Raw genomic sequence first — 19,956 nt, 5'->3', positions numbered from 1 at the left:
CCACAGCCATCAGAGAAGAAAAGGAAATAAAAGGAATACAAATCGGAAAAGAAGAAGTAAAGCTGTCACTGTTTGCAGATGACATGATACTATACATAGAGAATCCTAAAGATGCTACCAGAAAACTACTAGAGCTAATCAATGAATTTGGTAAAGTACCAGAATACAAAATTAATGCACAGAAATGTCTGGCATTCCTATACACTAATGATGAAAAATCTGAAAGTGAAATCAAGAAAACACTGCCATTTACCATTGCAACAAAAAGAAAAAAATATCTAGGAATAAACCTACCTAAGGAGACAAAAGACCTGTATGAAGAAAATTAAAAGACACTGATGAAAGAAATTAAAGATGATACAAATAGATGGAGAGATATACCATGCTCCTGGATTGGAAGAATCAATATTGTGAAAATGACTCTACTACCCAAAGCAATCTACAGATTCAATGCAATCCCTATCAAACTACCACTGGCATTTTTCACAGAACTAGAACAAAAAATTTCAAAATTTGTTTAGAAACACAAAAGACCCCGAATAGCCAAAGCAATCTTGAAAACGAAAAACGGAGCTGGAGGAATCAGGCTCCCTGACTTCAGACTATACTACAAAGCTACAGTAATAAAGACACTGTGGTACTGGAAAAAAAACAGAAACATAGCTCAATGGAACAGGATAGAAAGTCCAGAGATAAACCCACGCACATATGGTCAACTTATCTTTGATAAAGGAGGCAGGAAAGTACAGTGGAGAAAGGACAGCCTCTTCAATAAGTGGTGCTGGGAAAACTGGACAGGGACATGTCAAAGTATGAGATTAGATCATTCCCTAACACCATACACAAAAATAAGCTCAAAATGGATTAAAGACCTAAATGTAAGGCCAGAAACTATCAAACTCTTAGAGGAAAACATAGGCAGAACACTGTATGACATAAATCACAGCAAGGTCCTTTTGGACCCACCTCCTAGAGAAATGGAAATAAAAAGAAAAATAAACAAATGGGACCTGATGAAACTTCAAAGCTTTTGCACAGCAAAGGAAACCATAAACAAGACCAAAAGACAACCCTCAGAATGGGAGAAAATATTTGCAAATGAAGCAACTGACAAAGGATTAATCTCCAAAATTTATAAGCAGCTCATGCAGCTCAATAGCAGAAAAACAAACAACCCAATCCAAAAATGGGCAGAACACCTAAATAGACATTTCTCCAAAGAAGCTATACAGACTGCCAACAAACACATGAAAGAATGCTCAACATCATTAATCATTAGAGAAATGCAAATCAAAACTACAATGAGATATCATCTCACACCAGTCAGAATGGCCATCATCAAGAATTCTAGAAACAATAAATGCTGGAGAGGGTGTGGAGAAAAGGGAACACTCTTGCACTGCTGGTGGGAATGTGAATTGGTACAGCCACTATGGAGAACAGTATGGAGGTTCCTTAAAAAACTAAAAATAGAACTACCATATGACCCAGCAATCCCACTACTAGGCATATACCCTGAGAAAACCATAATTCAAAAAGAGACATGTACCAAAATGTTCATTGCAATGTTCACCACAATGTTCAATGTTCATTGTGAATAGAGATTCACAATAGCCCGGAGATGGAAACAACCTAAGTGTCCATCATCGGATGAATGGATAAAGAAGATGTGGCACATATATACAATGGAATATTACTCCACCATAAAAAGAAACAAAATTGAGCTATTTGTAATGAGGTGGATAGACATAGAGTCTGTCATAGAGACTGAAGTAAGTCAGAAAGAGAAAGACAAATACCGTATGCTAACACATATATATGGAATTTAAGAAAAAAAATGTCATGAAGAACCTAGGGGTAAAACAGGAATAAAGACACACACCTACTTGAGAATGGACTTGAGGATATGGGGAGGGGGAAGGGGAAGCTGTGACAAAGCGAGAGAGAGGCATGGACATATATACACTACCAAATGTAAGGTAGATAGATAGTGGGAAGCAGCCGCATAGCACAGGAAGATGAGCTCCGTGCTTTGTGACCGCCTGGAGGGGTGGGATAGGAAGGGTGGGAGGGAGGGAGACACAAGAGGGAAGGGATATGGGAACAGATGTATATGTATGACTGATTCACTTTGTTATAAAGCAGAAAATAATTTAAAAAATATATATTTACTTTACTTTCTTTTCCAATTAAAAAAAAACTTTATGAAGGCATAAATTGCATTTGGTTTTGACTCCTCAGATCACAGCTGAAAACTCTCAACAAAGCATTCTAGGTGCTGTTTTTCACATCAAGTGACCCAGAATATATTTTAAGAGATGTTTATTTTCTGTACATATTTGTTTTATAATTATAAATTCCTGAGCACTTTTTCTTCTTTCTCCTCATCACTGTCCGTGACATTGACTTGCTGGATGTTAGAGAGAGTTGATGTCGGGGCTGTGAAGACACTTTCCAAGGCTCCAGTGTCCAGCTGAGGCATGGGATTTAAGTATTCTTCCCCACTGTGGCTATGACTGTTACAGTAAAAGGTCTCATCCAAGCTCTCACAACTCCAAAAATCTTCGCTGTGAGCACGTTCATCTGGGTAGTCTCTAAAAGGACAGTCTCTAAAAAGACATTCTCTATTTAAAGCTGAAAACATAGCTTCATGGCCTTGGTATCTGTCTTCATAATAACCAAGGCATTCTGGCACTGAACCTGGAAAATGTCCATAGTCAAAAGGAGGCCGACTATAAGGGCACGTGCTGTAGCAGAAAGACAAAAAAGGAATTCGATCATAACTTGTCCACATGTTGCCTTGTATACAGACTAACTGAGCAAGTTTAACTGGGGCCTAGAGAGCTCCCAAGATAACTTTCTGAAACTACTTCATGTACTCATCTACATGTTGCCTAGTCCCAACATAAAACAATTGGCAAAGTAAGCTTATAAGTATTACCTATTATCAGCCTCAGGATTCTTACCTTTGGCAGCCTTGATAAAGAAAAATTACCTATCTGGGCCTTTCTCAAATGATGCCTTATGCTATGTAAGGTTTTAGAAATGCAGGTACCTGCTGTGCTGTGCTAAATATTGACACTTAGTAAGCAGTGTAACAATTGTTCTTATTAGTATTTGAGGAAAAATTTATAGGAGGTGGGGGGAAATGTATAACTGGGTTGAAATCAACAGCGCTTGGGGATGGGGGAAGGCACTCGAACAGAGGATAACAACTTAATTTTTAAATTCACATTCAATGATTAATTATATTAAAACACTCAATACCAGAAAGATTTAGAACTGATATTAAACTGTGGTTTTTAGAGATCTTTTCCAAAAAGAAATTTGGAGTGTGGGAATGTGAAGAATTGAAAAGATCACTTTGCTGTTTTATAAACTAATAGTTTTTCTTGTAAGGCAAATCTAAAAATTCTGCCATTCAAACCCATTTGTCAATTTTTTTTAAAAAGTATTACTCCACCTTTCAAAGGCACAGAACAGGAATCATAGGAAGAGTTACGTAGAAAAGTCCAACCAAAAGTTGCCTGGACTCATGGACTCCATCTAGTGACAGATAGTATAAGCATAATAACCATGCTCATTAGCAAAACCCAAAACAAGTTGGGTGTTTCATTTCATGCTCCAACATTTTTTTTACAAGGTCAACTTTGTTTCCTTCCCTTTAAAAATATAAGTATGATTGACATAATAGACTGTCATCTCAAGTTCTTTGGAAATATAGGGTTTCTTCAGGGGTTGGTGTCCTGCCCCCAAATCTCCAAGTGCTAGGGACCTTGCCCATGTTCAATATCACAAATATGAGACCTAGTTTCTGAAACGTTTCAGGTTTCCATTCCTACTGCCACATCCTCATTCAGGCATTTTTAATTTAATACATACATCCTGAATGCATTGTACTTGCAGCTACTATGACTTTGCTCCATAGCTCTTCTATCTTTAGATCTCTCCATGCATTGGATTCCACAAATACTTCAAGGGTGTGCTCAAATCTACTTCCTCCACAAAGCCTTCTTCTCTTCAGCTAGGAACAATTCACCTACTAACTATTCTTTTAGGACTCAATATAGGCAAGATATTACACAAGCTTTGGTGGAGAATTTAATTTAAAAAATCTAAAATCCAGGTAGTATATACTTGATAACTGCTAAAGTGTGCTATAATGCAAACATCACATGGCTATATCGGTGTGGTAAAAACAAGTTAGTATTATATCTGGAAAACAAAAATATCAGTAAAGATAAGAGTAATCCTGGACTTCCCGGGTGGCATAGTGGTTAAGAATCAGCCTGCCAATACCGGAGACATGGGTTCGAGCCCTGGTCTGGGAAGATCTCACATGCCGCGGAGCAACTAAGCCTGTGTGCCACAACTACTGAACCTGCACTCTAGAGCCCGCGAGCCACAACTACTGACCCTGCATGCCACAACTACTGAAGCCCACGCGCCTAGAGCCAGTGCTGCGCAACAAGACAAGCCACCCCTATGAGAAGCCCGCGCACCACAACGAAGAGTAGCCCCTGCTTGCCGCAACTAGAGAAAGCCCGCGTGCAGCAACAAAGACCCAACACAGCCAAAAATAAATAAATAAATTTATTGGGAAAAAAAAAAAAGAGTAATCCTAAAAGGTTACATGGATGAAAATGAATACCTACAGAAGCATCATGGTGTAGTGGGCAAAGCAATCCTGAGGGGTGTGTAGTGATATTGCAATGTTGTTTAAAGTTGCAATCCCCTAATGATATATGATGTGGAGAATCTTTTCATATGCTTGATTGTCATCTGTATATGTTCTCTGGTGAGGTATCTGATCAGGTCTTTTGTCCATTTTTAACTGGGTTGTTCATTTTCTTATTATTGAATTTTCAGAGTTCTTTGTATATTTGGATAACAGTCCTTTATCAGATACATCTTTTGAAAATATTTTCTCCTAGTCTGTGGCTTGTCTCCTCTTTCTCTTGATACCATGTTTTTTGATACAAAGTAGCTTTGTAGTAAGTTTGAGGTCAAGAATTGTGAGTCCTCCAACTTTGTTTTCCTTTTTCAAGATTGTTTTAACTATTCCAGGTCACTTACAATTCCATGTAAATTTTAGGATCAGCTTTTCCATTTCTGCAGAAAAGCTGCTGGGATTTTGAAAAGGATTATATTGATTTTGTAAATCCCTTTGGGAAGTACTGCCATCTTAATAATAAGTCTGCCAATGCCTATACACGAATACCTTTCCATTTATTTCAGTCTTCTTTAATTTATTTCAGCAATGTTTTATAGTTTTCAGTTTACAAGTTTTGCATCTCCTTGGTTAGATTTATTCCTAACTATTTTACTCTTTTTGATGCTATTGTAAAAAGAATTGTATTCTCAATTTCCTTTTTTGAGTGCTTATTGCTTGTGTACAGAAATACAAGTGAATTTTGTATATTGATCTTATACCCTTCAACTTTGCTGAATTCATTCATTCACTCTAATACATTTTTGTGGATTCTTTAGGATTTTCTATATGTAGGATTTTCCATATATAGTATCATGTGTGAAAAGAGGTAATTCTACTTCTTTTCCATTTTACATGTCTTTTTTTCTTGCCTAATTGCTCTGGCTGCAACTTCTAGTACAATGTTGAACAGCAGTGGTGAAAGCAGACATCCTTGTCTTGTTCCCAGTCTTAGGGGGAAAGTTTTTGGTGCTTTATCATTGAGTATGATGTTAACTGTCGGTTTTGGATAAATGCCTTTTATCATGTAGAAGAAGTTCCCTTCTACCCCTAGTTTGCTAAGTTTTGAAATCAGGAATTGATTTTTATCACAAAAAGGTATTGGATTTTATCAAATGTTTTTTCGGCATCAATTGAAATGATCAGATGGTTTTGTTCCTTCATTCTTTTAATGAAATGTATTACCCTGATTGATTTCCTGATGTTGAACCACACTTACAATTCCTGGGGAAAATCCCACTTGGTCTTGGTGTATAATCCTTTTAATATGCTGCTGGATTCAGTTTGCAAGTATTTTGTTGATTCTGTAATTTTCTTTCTTGTGATATCTTTTTCTAGCTTTGGTAACAGAGTAATGCTGGCTTTAGAATCGCTCCCTCTTATATATTTTGGAAGAATGTGAGAAGGATTAGTGTTAATTCTTCTTTAAAAGTTTGGTAGAGGGCTTCCCTGGTGGCGCAGTGGTTGGGAGTCCGCCTGCCGATGCAGGGGGCGCGGGTTCGTGCCCCGGTCTGGGAGGATCCCACGTGCCGCGGAGCGACTGGGCCTGTGAGCCATGGCCGCTGGGCCTGCGCGTCCGGAGCCTGTGCTTCGCAACGGGAGAGGCCACAACAGTGAGAGGCCCGCGTACAGCACAAAAAAAAATAAAATAAAATAAAAATGAAAAAATAAAAAATAAAAGTTTGGTAGAATTCACCAGTGAAGCTATCTAGTCCAGGGCTTTTCTTTGTTGGGAGGTTTTTAATTGCTGATTCAATCTCTTGATATACACCTATTCAGATTTCCTATTTCTTCTTGAGGCAGTATTGGTAATTCAACTATTTGTCAATTTCATCTAGGTTATCTAACTTGTTGGTGTACAATTATTCATTTTTATCCTATAATCATTTTTCTACGAGGTCCGAGTAATGTACCCAGTTTCATATCTGATTTTAGTAATTTATGTCTTCTCTTTTTTTCTTAGCTTAGCTATAAAAGTTTGTCAATTTTGTTGATCTTTTCAAAAAGCCAACATTTGTTGACCTTTTTTTCTCTATTTCATTAAACTCTCTATTTTTTTCTATTCTTTATTTATTTATCGCTACTCTAATCTTTATTATTTCCTTCCTTCTGCTAGCTTTGGGTTTTATTTGCTCTTCTTTTTCTAGTTCCTTAAGGTAAAAAGTTAGGTTGTTAATTTGACATCTTTCTTTTTTTTTTTAATTAGTGAATTTATTTATTTTTGGCTGCGTTGGGTCTTCGTTTCTGTGCGAGGGCTTTCTCCAGTTGCGACGAGCGGGGGCCACTCTTCATCGCAGTGCGCGGGCCTCTCACTATCGTGGCCTGTCTTGTTGAGGAGCACAGGCTCCAGATGCGCAGGCTCAGTAGTTGTGGCGCACGGGCTTAGTTACTCCGCGGCATGTGGCATCTTCCCAGACCAGGGCTCGAACCTGGGCTCGAACCCGTGTCTCCTGCATTGGCAGGCAGACTCCCAACCACTGTGCCACCAGGGAAGCTCAACATCTTTCTTTTTAAATGTAGGCCAGGGTAGCTATGAATTTCTCTATCAGCACTGCTTTTGCTATATAATTCCTTAAGTTTTGGTATGTTGTGTTTTCATTTTCATTCATCTCAAAGTATTTTCTAATTTTCCTTGTGATGTATTATTTGACCCACTGGTTAAGAGTGTGTTGTTTAATTTCCAATATTTGTGAATTTTCCAGTTTTTCTTTCTGTTATTGATGACTAGTTTCACTCCATCATGGTTAGAGAAGAAACTTTGTATGGTTCCAATCTTTTAAAAATTTCTGAGACTCATCCTGTGATCTACCATATGGTCTATCCTACAGAATATACATTTTCACTTGAGAAGAATCTATATCCTGTTGTTGGGTGGAGATCATGTATTTCTGTTAGTTCTAGTTGGTTTAAGGTATCATACAGTCTTCTATTTCATTTTTGATCTTCATCATTTTTGGATGGATGGTCTTCCGTTCATTATTTAAAGTATCCACAGCTAATATGATACTCAATGGTAAAAAGTTTAAAGCTTTTCCTCTAAGGTAAAGAACAGAACAAGGACGCCCACTCTTGCCACTTATTCCACATAGTACTGGGCGCCCTAGCCACAGCAATTAGTCAAGTAAAAAAATACAAGGCATCCAAATTGGAAAGAAAGAAGTAAAACGGTCTCTAATTGCAAATGATATAATAATATATCTAGGAAAACCTAAAAACTCAACCAAAAAAACGGTTAGAATTAGTCAGTGAACTCAGTAAAGTTGCAGGATACAAAGTCAATATGCAAAAATCACTTGCATTTCTATACACTAACAGCGAACTGTCAGAAAACGAAATTAAGAAAAACAATTCTATTTACAATTGCATCAAAAAGAATAAAATACCTAGGAATAAATTTACCCAAGGATGTGAAAGACCTGTACACTGAAAACTATAAGACACTGATGAAAAAAATTGAAGAAAACACAAATAAATGGAAAGATATTCTGTGCTCATGGATTGGAAGAAATAATGTTGTTAAAATATCCGTACTACCCAAAGCAATCTACAGATTCAGTGAAATACCTATCAAAATACAATGGCATTTTTCACAGAAATAGAACAAACAATCCCAAATGCTTTCTGGAAACATGAAAGACAGTGAATAGTCAAAGCAATCTTGAGAAAGAAGAACAAAGCTGGAGGCATTATACTCTCTGATTTCAAACTATATTACAAAACAGTATGGTATTGGCATAAACACAGACACATAGATCAATGGAACACAAAACAGAGCTATAGAAAAGCCCATGCATATGTGGCTAATTAATTCATGGCTATTAATTAACTAACAAAAATAGACAATTGGGAAAAGACAGAAGCTTCAATAAATGGTGTTGGAAAAACTGGACAGCCACATGCAAAAGAATGAAACTGGACCCCATCTTACATCATATACAAAAATCAAGTCAAAATGGATTAAACTCTTAAACATAAGACCTAGAGCTTTAAAACTCCTAGAAGAAAACATAGGCAATAAGCTCCTTGACATCTGAATTGGCAGTTTGTTTGTTTGTTTGTTTTTTGATTTGACACCAAAAGCAAAGGCAACAAAAGCAAAAATAAACAAGTGGGACTACATCAAACTGAAAAGCTCTGTACTGTAAGGAAACCATCAACAAAATGAAAAGGCAACCTACCGAATGGGAGAAAATACTTGCAAATCATACATCTGATAAACAATTAATATACAAAACACATAAAGAATTCATATAACTCAATAGCAAAAAAAAAATCTGATTTAAAAATGGGCAGAGGAGCTAAACAGACATTTTCTTCCCAAAGAAGACATACAGATGGCCAACAGGTACATGAAAAGGTGCTCAAGAACTTCCCTGGTGGTGCAGTGATTACGAATTCACCTACCAATGCAGGGGACATGGGTTCAACCCCTGGTCTGGGAAGATCACACATGCCGTGGAGCAACTAAGCCTGTGCACCACAACTACTGAGCCTGCGGTCTAGACCCCACGAGCCACCACTACTGAGCCTGCGCACTACGACTACTGAAGCCCACGCACCCTAGAGCCTGTGTGCCACAACAACTGAGCCTACGTGCTGCAACTACTGAAGCCTGTGTACCTAAAGCCCGTGCTACACAACAAGAGAAGCCACCGCAATGAGAAGCCCACACATCTCAATGAAGAGTAGCACCTGCTCGCCACAACTAGATAAAGGCCATGCGCAGCAACTAAGACCCAATGCAGCCAAAAAAAAAGTTGCTCACAATTATCAGGCAACTACACATTAAAACCACAATGATATCAGGAAATGCTGCCATTTGCAACAACATGGATGGACCTTGAGGACATTATGCTAAGTAAAATAAGTCAGAGAAAGACAAATACCATATGGGTTCACTTACATGAGGAGTCTAAAAACAAACAAACAAAAAACAAAGAAAACAAAATCACAGATACAGGGAACAGTTTGTGGTTGCCAGAGATTGGGAGTGAGAGGTGAGCAAAATGGATAAAAGTGGTCAAAATATACAAACTTCTTATTTATAAAATAAGTTAAGTCCTCAGGATGTAATATACAGCATAGTGACTATAGTTAATAACACTGTATTGTATTTTTGAAAGTTTCTAAGAGATTAAATCTTAAAAGTTCTCATCACAAGAAAAAAATTATGTTGTATACCGAGACTAATATAATGTTACATGTCAATTATATCTCAATAAAAAATAAATAAAATAAAGTAGTGAAGTCTTCAACAATTATTGCATAACTGTGTATTTCTCCCTTCAATTCTGTCAATTTTTGCTTCACATATTTTGGGGTACTGTTGTTATATATTATGTGATTATAATTGCTATATCTTCTTAACATTTTATTATTTTTTTTTGCTGCGTTAGGTCCTCGTTGCTGCGCCCAGGCTTTCTCTAGTTGCAGCAAGGGGGGGCTACTCTTCATTGTGGTGCACGGGCTTCTCATTGTGGTGGCTTCCCTTGTTGCAGAGCATGGGCTCTAGGCACGCAGGCTTCAGTAGTTGCAGCATGTGGGCTCAGTAGATGTGGCACATGGGCCCTAGAGCGCGTGGGCTTCAGTAGTTGCAGCGCCTGGGCTCAGTAGTTGTGGCGCACAGGCTTAGTTGCTCCATGGCATGTGGGATCTTCCCAGACCAGGGATCAAAACTGTCCCCTGCATTGGCAAGCGGATTCTTAACCACTGTGAGACAAGGGAAGTCCCTTCTTAACGTTTTAAAATGGATATGTCGGAGTTCCCTGGTGGCCTAGTGGTTAGGATTCCAGGCTTTCACTGCTGTGGCCCAGGTTCAATCCCTGGTCAGGGAACTGAGATCTTACATGTTACATAGCGTGGCCAATAAATAAATAAATAAATAAATAAAAAATGTAATGTCTTTGTCTCTTGTAACAATTTTGACATAAAGTCTATTTTGTTAAATACTATTATAGCCACCTCAGCTCTCTTTTGGTTACTACAATACTTGCAAGGAATATCTGTTTTTATTTTTTCACTTCAGCCTATTTGTGTCATTGGATCTAAAGTGAGTCTCTTGTGGGAATTCCCTGGTGGTCCAGTGGTTAGGGCTCTGTGCTTCCATTGCAGGGGGCACAGGCTCAATCCCTGGTCAGGGAACTGAGATGCCCACAAGCCACATGGTGCAGCCAAAAAAAAAAAAAATCTGCTCAGTGAATATCATGTTTATTTTTTTAAATAAATAAAGTGAGTCTCTTAGAGACAAGATTTAGTGTGATTATTTTTTAAATTCATTCTGCCAATCTACCTTTGAATTTAATCCATTTAAAGGGATTACTGATAAGGAAATACTTACTCTGCCTTTTTTCTTTTTTTTGGCTGTACCACGTGGCATGCGGGATCTTAGTTCCTGAGCTGGGGTTCAGGGGTGCAGTGGAAGCATGGAGTCCTCTCCACCACCACCAGGGAATTCCCTCAAATATTTTTAAGTGATTTTCTTAAGTGGTTACCATGGGGATTATAATTAACACCTTAAATTTATAACAATCTCGTTTGAATTGATACTAAGTTACCTTCATTAGCATATCAAAATTCTGCTTGTATACAGTGCCTTCCTTCCTTTGTATTGCTACTGTCCTGAATTATGTACTTATACATTTTATATCTATTAACATAGATTTTATAATAGATGTTTTATGCATTTGCTTTTTAAATCACATAGAAAAAAAGTTACTAACCAAAAATACAATATACTTGGCTTTTAAAAACAAAAGAAGGACTTCCCTGGTGGTCTAGTGGTGAAGACTCTGTGCTTCCACTATAGGGGGCACGGCTTTGATCCCTGGTTGGGGAACTAAGATCCTGCATGTCGGCTGGTGAGGCCAAAAAAACAAAAGAAAAAAGATACTTGGCTTTTGTATCTGTTATTTTAGTAACTTTTACCAGTGTTCTTTATTTCTTTGTCTGGCTTTGAGTTACTGTCTACTGCCTTTTCATTTTATTCTGAAATACTTCCTTTAGCATTCCTTGTAGGGTAGGTTTATGGGTGATGAACTTTCTCTACATTTTTTTTTTTTTTTTTGGCCACACTGCGTGGCTTGTGGGATCTTAGTTTCCCAACCAGGGATCAAATCTGGGGCCCTGGTAGTGAGAGTGCCGAGTCCTAACCACTGGACTGCCAGGGAATTCCCTCTCCTTCATTTCTTTTCTTTCTTTCTTTTTTTTAATTTTATTTTTGGCTGTGTTGGGTCTCTGTTGCTACAAACAAGCTTTCTCTAGTTGTAGTGAGCAGGGGCTACTCTTCATTGTGGTGCATGGGCTTCTCACTGCGTGGCTTCTCTTATTGCAGAGCATGGGCTCTAGGCACACAGGCTTCAGTAGTTGTGGCGCACGGGCTTAGTTGCTCCACGGCATGTGGGATCTTCCCGGACCAGGGATCGAACCCGTGTCCCCTGCATTGGCAGGCAGATTCTTATCCACTGCACCACCAGGGAAGCCCTCCTTCATTTCTGAAGGGTAGTTTTGTTGGTTATAGAATCCTTGGTTATGGTTTCTTTTCTTTCAGCACTATGCTATGCCACTGTCTTTTGACTTCCGTGGTTTCTGATGAGAAACTGGCTGTTGACCTTACTGAGAATCTCCTGTACAAGATTAGTCACTTCCCTCTTGCTGTTTTCAAGATTCTCTCCTTCTTTGGCTTTGACAGCTTAATTATAATGTATCTCTTTGAATTTACCCTACTCAGTGTTCATTGAGCTTCTTGGATTCCTATCTTTCTTTAAATTTTGGAAGTTTTGGGTCAAGCTATTTACAAGTCTTCTTCAGCCTTGACTTCCTATCTACACAGAGCCTAAAAAGCAGTCAGAGGTGAAAGCTTAGGGTCTTCTCCAGTGTTTGCTGAACATGTGTCTAGCCCTGGATATGCTAGCTCTGGATATGTTTGTGCCCTTGTGTACTGATTCCTCAGTATACATGGGAGTTTTTCAAAGCCTCTATTCCCCCATATGTCTCCTTTCCCAGTCTCTTCTAGGCTTTTCAGTCTGTCTGCTGCTTGTCCTGTCTGTTGTCCCTTAACCCAAGCAGCTGTGGACAGTACATACCTTTAAATATTTTCCACAAACACTAGCTGGGAGGCCACTCCAGCTCTAAGGGAATGCTTGGGAGAGTCAAATTAAGGTAAGCCCTGAGCCAATTCCTCAGGACGTCACCAGACAGGTCAAAAATGCACAACCATAATGCTTGAAGAACAAGGTCTGTACTGCCTCCTCTAGTAGCAACAAGTCACAACAGGAACATGGCTCACCATCCCCTTGGCCATCACTGAACTAGAAAATGTGAGATGGCTGTGGCAAAAATGCCACAGTGCTCTCTTATCAGAATTTAGCAGCTTCTTTCTTCATTAAACACCCCTCCAGCTGATTCTGACCGTTTTTGCCAGCTTAATTATTGCTTCAGTGGAGAGAGAGATTCTTGGGGCTCCCTATTCTGTAACTCTCAGTGACATTCCACCTCAGTGGTGTTTTGTACTTTTCAGAATATAAGTTTTGCACTTATTTTGTTAAATTGATTCCTAAGGTTTTTAAATTCTATTTTATTGTAGATGGAATTGTTTTCTCAATTTCATTTTCTATTTAGTCATTGCTACTGTACAGAAATGCAACTGTTTTATATATATTAGTCTTATATCCTGAAAACTTGCTGAATTCATTTGTTACTTATAATAGCTTTTTTTGTGGATTCCTCAGGATTTTCTATATATAAGATTGTGCAATATATAAATATAGTTTTATTTCTTCCTTTACAGTCTAGATACCTTTTATTTATTTTTCATGTCTAATTGCCCTGGATTAAACCTCCAATAAAATGTTGAATAGAAGTGGTAAAAATGTACATCCTTGTCTTATTCTTGATGTTAAGTGGGTCTTGCTGATCTCCAGTCTTTGTCATTAAGTATAATGTTAGTTAGGGTTTTTTTGGTAGATGCCCTTTAACTAGTTGAGGAAGTTTCTTTGTCTTCCTAGTTTGCTGGAATACTTCATGTTCAACATGAAGAAGTGCTCAGTTTTGTCAAATGCTTTTTTTCTGGGTTCATTGAGATGATTGTGTGGTTTTGTCCCTTATCCTATTGATATGGTATACTACATTAATCCATTTTCAAATGTTAAATAACTCACATTCCTGGAATAAATCCAGGTTGGTTACAGTGTATAATCCTTTTGTTATGCTGCTGAATTCAGTTTGCTAGTATTTTGTTGAGGATTTTTGTCTCTGTATTCATTAGAGATATTGACCTGCAGTTTTCCCTTCTTATGTTGTCTTTCTCTGGTTTGGGTAGCAGAGCAATATTGGCCTCATGGAATGAGGCCCTCCCATTTTTTGGAAGAGTCTGACTATGAAGTTTGTCTACTGTAGACAACATACAGTTAAGATCTTGATTTTTATCCAGTTATACAATATCTGCCTTTTGATTGTTTAATCATTAACAGTTAAGGTGATTATCGAAACAGTTGGATTCATGTCTGCCATTTTATCTTTTGTTTTCTATGTGTCTTGTATTTTCCTTGTGGCCTTCTATTCCTTCTTTACTGCTTTCTTTTGCATGAAGTAAATATTTTCTAAATAACTTTTTAGTTCCTTTAACAACTTTTCCACTATTTTTTTGTTATTTTCTTAGTGGTTGCTCTAGGGCTAATCATATACATCTTACCTTACCTGAATCAACTTCAGATTTTTACTAACTTAATTCCAGTAAAATATAGAAATTAAAAATATATATTTATTTATTTTGGCTGCACTGGGTCTTAGTTGCGGCATACAGGATCTTCGTTGCAGCATGCAGGTTCTTTAGCTGCGGCATGCATGCGGGATCTAGTTCCCTGACCCAGGATCGAACCCAGGCCCCCTGCGTTGGGAGCGTGGAGTCTTACCCACTGGACCACGAGGGAAGTCCCAAAATATAGAAATGTTGCTTGTATATAGCTCTACTCCTTCTTCCCCCTTTGTGTACTATTGTTATATAAATTATAGCTATATGTGTTATAAAACCAGCAATCTATTGGTATGATTATTAATTTATATAATTTTATGCCTATTAAATAAGCTGAGAAGAGAAAGGAGAGCAAGTATATACTTTGAAGTTTGTTATATTAACCTTTTTATTCACTACTGCTGGTTCTCTTCATTTGTTCCTGTGGATTCAAGTTACCATCTGCCATCATTTCCTTACTCTAAAACAACTTTGCCTCCACCTACTTCCTTATGCTTTTATTATCAAATATACTACATTTCTATATGTTATAGGTCCCCCAAAACAATTATTTGCATATTGTTTTATACAACTGCTTTTAAAACCAGTCAAAAGAAGATTTATACTGTCTTTTTTATACTATCTTTTATTTATTTCTTATTTTAAATTATTTATTTATTTTTGTCTGTGTTGGGTCTTCGTTTCTGTGCGAGGACTTTCTCTAGTTGTGGCAAGCGGAGGCCACTCTTCATCGCAGTGCGCGGGCCTCTCACTGTCGCGGCCTCTCGTTGCAGAGCACAAGCTCCAGATGCTCAGGCTCAGTAGTTGTGGCTCACGGGCCTAGTTGCTATGCGGCATGTGGGATCCTCCCAGACCAGGGCCCAAACCCGTGTTCCCTGCATTGGCAGGCAGATTCTCAACCACTGTGCCACCAGGGAAGCCCTATTTTTTTTTTATTAATTTTTATTGGAGTATAGTTGCTTACAATGTTGTGGTAGTTTCTGCTGTACAGCAAAGTGAATTGGTTATACATATACATACACCCACTCGTTTTCAGATTTCCTATACTATCTTTTATAATTGCATTTTTACCTTTACTGGGCTCTTTGGTATTTTGTTTGTTTGTATTCCAACTACCATTAGTGATCACTTACTCTCAGCCTGAAGAACTCCCTTCAGTATTTCTCACAATGCAAGTGTGCTAGCAATCTCAGATTTGGATTATCTGAGAATGTCTTTACTTTGGCTTCATTTTTGAAACATGGCTTCACTAAATGTAAGTAGACAGGTTCTTTTCAGTACTTCAAATATGTATTCTGGCCTCCATTGTTTCTCATGGGACGTCAGGTGTTCATTTTATTGGGGTTTCCTTGTACATGATGAGTGTCTGTCTGTCAGTCTGTCTCTCTCTCACTTTGATTTTCTCTTTGGCTTTGGATTTCAGTATTTTACTATGATGTGTCTCGCTGTGGATCTCTTGGCTTTTACGCTACTCATAATTCATTAAATTTCTTAAATGTGTAATATTTTTCATCAAATCTGGGAAGTTTTCAGCTATTAGGTCTTCAAATACTTTTTTCTGCTTCTTTTTCTCTCCTTTCTCCTTCTGATACTCCTTTTATAGATACACTGGTACACTTAATGATGACTGTGTTCTGGGGCTCTGTTCATTTTTCTTCATTCTTTTTCCACTCTATTCTTCAGATTGTAAAATCACTACCAGTCTATTTTCAAGTTTTCTGATTCATTCTTGTGTCTGTTCAATTTTACTGTTGAACCCCTCTAGTGAATTTTTCATTTTGGTTATTGTACTTTTCAACTCCAGAATTTCCATTTGGCTGTTTTTATAATTTCTATGTCTTTATTGATAGTATCTCTATGAAGAGACATCATCATCATCATAACTTCCTTTACTTCTTTAAAAATGGTTTCCTTTAATTGTTTGAATATATTTATAATGGCTTGGAAGCCTTTGTCAAATTTGAAATCTGGGCCCTACCACAGGTAGTTTCTTTTGCCTGTTTTTCTCCCCCATGTACAAATTGTGCTTTCCTGTTTCTCTGCATGTCATAATTTTTGGTTGAACTCTGGACATTTTACGTAATATACTGTAGGAACTCTGGACAATGACTCTCTTTCACTTCTCCAGGGCTACTTTTTTGGGGGGTATTTTTTGCTTGTTTTTTGTTTACTGACTTGACTAGACTATTTTATTTTTTATTTTAAAAAATATTTATTTATTTATTTATTTATTTTGGCTATACCGGGTCTTGCTTGAGGCATGCAGACTTCTTAGTTGCAGCATGCAGACTCTTATTTGTGGCATGCAAGCAGGATCTAGTTCCCAGAACAGGGATCGAACCCAGGCCCCCTGCATTGGGAGCGCAGGGTCTTACCCAATGGACCACCAGGGACAGACTATTTTAGTGAAGTCTCTTTCCTCTGTAGTGTGAACCTTGAGTGTCACTCCTTAGAGGGCACAGACTTGGACATGAATACAGTCACCCTAGGATGATATTGGTTTTAGCAGGACTCTCTTTGACTATCTCCTTCCCTGATTTTTGTGTTAAGCTCTCTGACTCATTTGCTATCACATACAGCTGTTAAGATTCCACTAATTGCTGGCTGATTGCTCTAATGTTTTCGAAATGCCTTGGGGCAGAAGATTGTTCCACAGTCTGATCCAATTAAATTCAGACGGGGTAAACTTTGAGGAGTCTTTGAGGTTTGTTCTGACTGCAGGAGGGCTCTTCTTTGCTGTTTCTTTCCCTAGTTCTCTTTGGTGTACTAGCTGGCATACAGTAGCTTCTTGGTCTCAATTAAGAGGAGTCTCTTTTTATTTGCTTATCACCAAAACCTCATTGTTTTCAAGAGTGTCCTTAGGCTTGAACTTCCCCACACTGTTTCAGATAAAGTCAAATTCCTTTTGGGGAAAGCTTCTGAGCTCTCTCTTCTTATGGCAAAATCTCTGGTCTTCTTGGCTTGCCTCTGCCAGCATAGAACATCTCTTGTACAAGTGACCTGGGTCAAGCATGTTCAGGGTTACAGTATTCTCTGCCTGTCATCCTTAGAGTTGAGTGGCTATCCTGTTACTAGGGGCTGAGCGAAGAAAAGGAACCCCCAACCTCTTGGTCACACTCACCATCAACTTAGTTTCTTTAACTCAAGTGCTGGAGAGGATGAGAAATGCTACCATTCTCTGTAAGATACTGTATCCCTTGATTAGGAGAAATGCTACCATTCTCTGTAAGATATTGTATCCCTTGATTAGGAGCTGAGGGGAGTGAGAGCTACCTTCTTGGCCATACCCACCCAGAGTTGGCATTCCATCCAGATGAACTGAAGGTGGGAGTGAGGGATGGTATTTGTCATGGCTCAAGGGTCATAGACTCTTGCTGTTCTCACCAAGTTTTAGGATGTTTTCTTGAATAAATGTTTCTTCATTTGCTGTATGCCCTTAGGACACTGCCCAGAGAATTTAAGTGGTTCGTTTTTAAAAATAGTTTTCACCAGGTACGTTTGTTTGCTTGGGAGCAGCTTCACAGAGCTCCTCATGCTGCCAAACCAGAAATGAAACTCCCTCTCACTTATCTTTTTAATCATACTATTTCTATTAATATCCTTGAGCTTTGTTCTAGATGCAGTTAATTACTTGAAGACAGTTTGATCATTTCAGATCTTAAGAATTTTTAGATAAAATTTTTTAGATAAAAGTTGATTAAAAAGTTTTAGTCTAGGCCTAGCTGAAACAAGACTCTCTAAGTATTTAATACCCCATCAAGGTTTTCCAATCTGTTTGGTGAGAACAGGAACGATTTCCAGCCTGGTGTGATTGCTGGGAACTGGTGTCTCTGATTTTTCAAGTAGCTTTTCCACTAGCCTTGGGTAATTTTCCTCACAGGCATACACTGATCAGTATTCAGCTGAATACTCAAGATGGAACCTATGCAGAGATCCAGAGTTCTTGCACTGTGCAGCTTTCTTCTCTCCAGTACTCTATCCTGAGAATTCTAACTGACTTGGTTTCACTGGCCTCTTAGCTCCATCTCCTCAACTCAGGGAGTCTGCAAGGATCTGCTTGTGTTTCTCCTCCCTGTGCCACGGTTTCCAGGTCAGTAAGCTGGTTAGATTGCAAGGCTTACCTCATTTATTTTCTGTCTCTCAGGGATCTTCATATTCATTGCCTGGTAAATAGTGTCTTGAAAACCATATCTTCATATATTTTGTCTGTTTTTTTATCATTTCAGATGAGGGTAGATACAGTTCCTTATATTGCATCTTGGCTGGTACAGAAGTCCTCTTTAAACATTTGAAATATTGATTTTTAGTCTCTCCCTGATTTTCAGTTATTTCAAATTCTTGGGGTGTTATTTCTCCTATTTGTAGCATCTACTGACTCTTGTTCTTAATGAGTACTTTCCTCATGTTCCATAATTTTCTAAAGCTCGCCTTAAATAACAATTTTCTCCCTTTGGAAATTCCAAGTGGCTTGAATGGTGGAAGTGTTCCTCTACAATAGTTGTCCCAGGTAAGTCATCCAAGAACTAATTTCTGTGTTCATTTCTCAGTTTATTTTTTATTATTTTTAATATTTATTTTATGGGGGGGCTGCGTTGGGTCTTAGATGTGGCACGTGGGATCTTTGTTGAGGCATGAGGGATCTTTCGTTGTGGCACACGGGCGTCTCTCTAGTTGTGGCACACGGGCGTCTCTCTAGTTGTGGCGTGTGGGTTTTTTCTCTTTTCTAGTTGTAGTGCACACGCTCCAGGGTATGTGGGCTCTGTAGCTGTGACATGCAGGTTTCAGAGCACGTGGGCTCTGTACTTTGTTGCACATGGGCTCTCTAAGTTGAGGCATGTGAGCTCAGTAGTTGTGGCACGTGGGCTTAGTTGCCCCACAGCATGTGGGATCTTAGTTCCCTGACCAGAGATCGAACCCACGTCCCCTGCATTGTAAGGTGGATTCTTTACCACTGGACCTCCAGGGAAATCCATAACTTCTCAGTTTATCAAGTGGATAGGTTGATTTCAGATTCTCAACCAGTGTGCAGTATAATCTAGGGTTTTGATTTCTAACAGAAGACTGTTTTCCATATATAGCCCTGAATAAAAACAAGTTTCCTTTGTGCTTTCTCTGGGTCAGTGATAAAAATCTTCTATTACTTTATCAAGGTTGAGAGGCCTTTCTAGGGTCTTAGCTTCTTTTTTAAGTTATTTATTTATTTTGCCTGCATTGGGTCTTCATTGCTGTGTGCGGGCTTTCTCTAGTTGTGGCGAGCGGGGGCTGCTCTTCATTGCAGTGCATGGGCTTCTCGTTGTAGTGGCTTCTCTTGTTATGGAGCACGGGCTCTAGGCACACAGGCTTCAGTAGTTGTGGCGTGTGGGCTCAGTAGTTGTGGCTTGTGGGCTCTAGAACGCAGGCTCAGTAGATATGGTGCATGGGCTTAGTTCCTCTGAAGCATGTGGGATCTTCCCGGACCAGGGATCAAACCCGTGTCCCCTGCATTGGCAGGCGGATT

At 38.6% G+C, this 19,956-nt stretch overlaps 1 protein-coding gene across 1 annotated transcript in view; it reads right to left on the bottom strand.

Moving 5' to 3' along the window:
- Positions 1-2,350: 2,350 nt before the first annotated feature.
- LOC307051184 (transcription factor SOX-30-like) overlaps positions 2,351-19,956 on the bottom strand; it is a gene marked incomplete at both ends in the record, with an annotated part of 42,225 nt that continues 24,619 nt past the window's right edge. The window contains 1 exon segment of the mRNA XM_079701525.1: positions 2,351-2,747. Coding sequence (XP_079557651.1) covers positions 2,351-2,747 — 397 coding nt within the window.

The sequence above is a fragment of the Hyperoodon ampullatus genome (assembly GCF_949752795.1).
Source record: "Hyperoodon ampullatus genome assembly, chromosome: 4".
Lineage (NCBI taxonomy): Eukaryota > Metazoa > Chordata > Mammalia > Artiodactyla > Ziphiidae > Hyperoodon > Hyperoodon ampullatus.
Note: the sequence above shows the minus strand (reverse complement) of the source record. Positions and strands in the feature narration are given on the sequence as shown.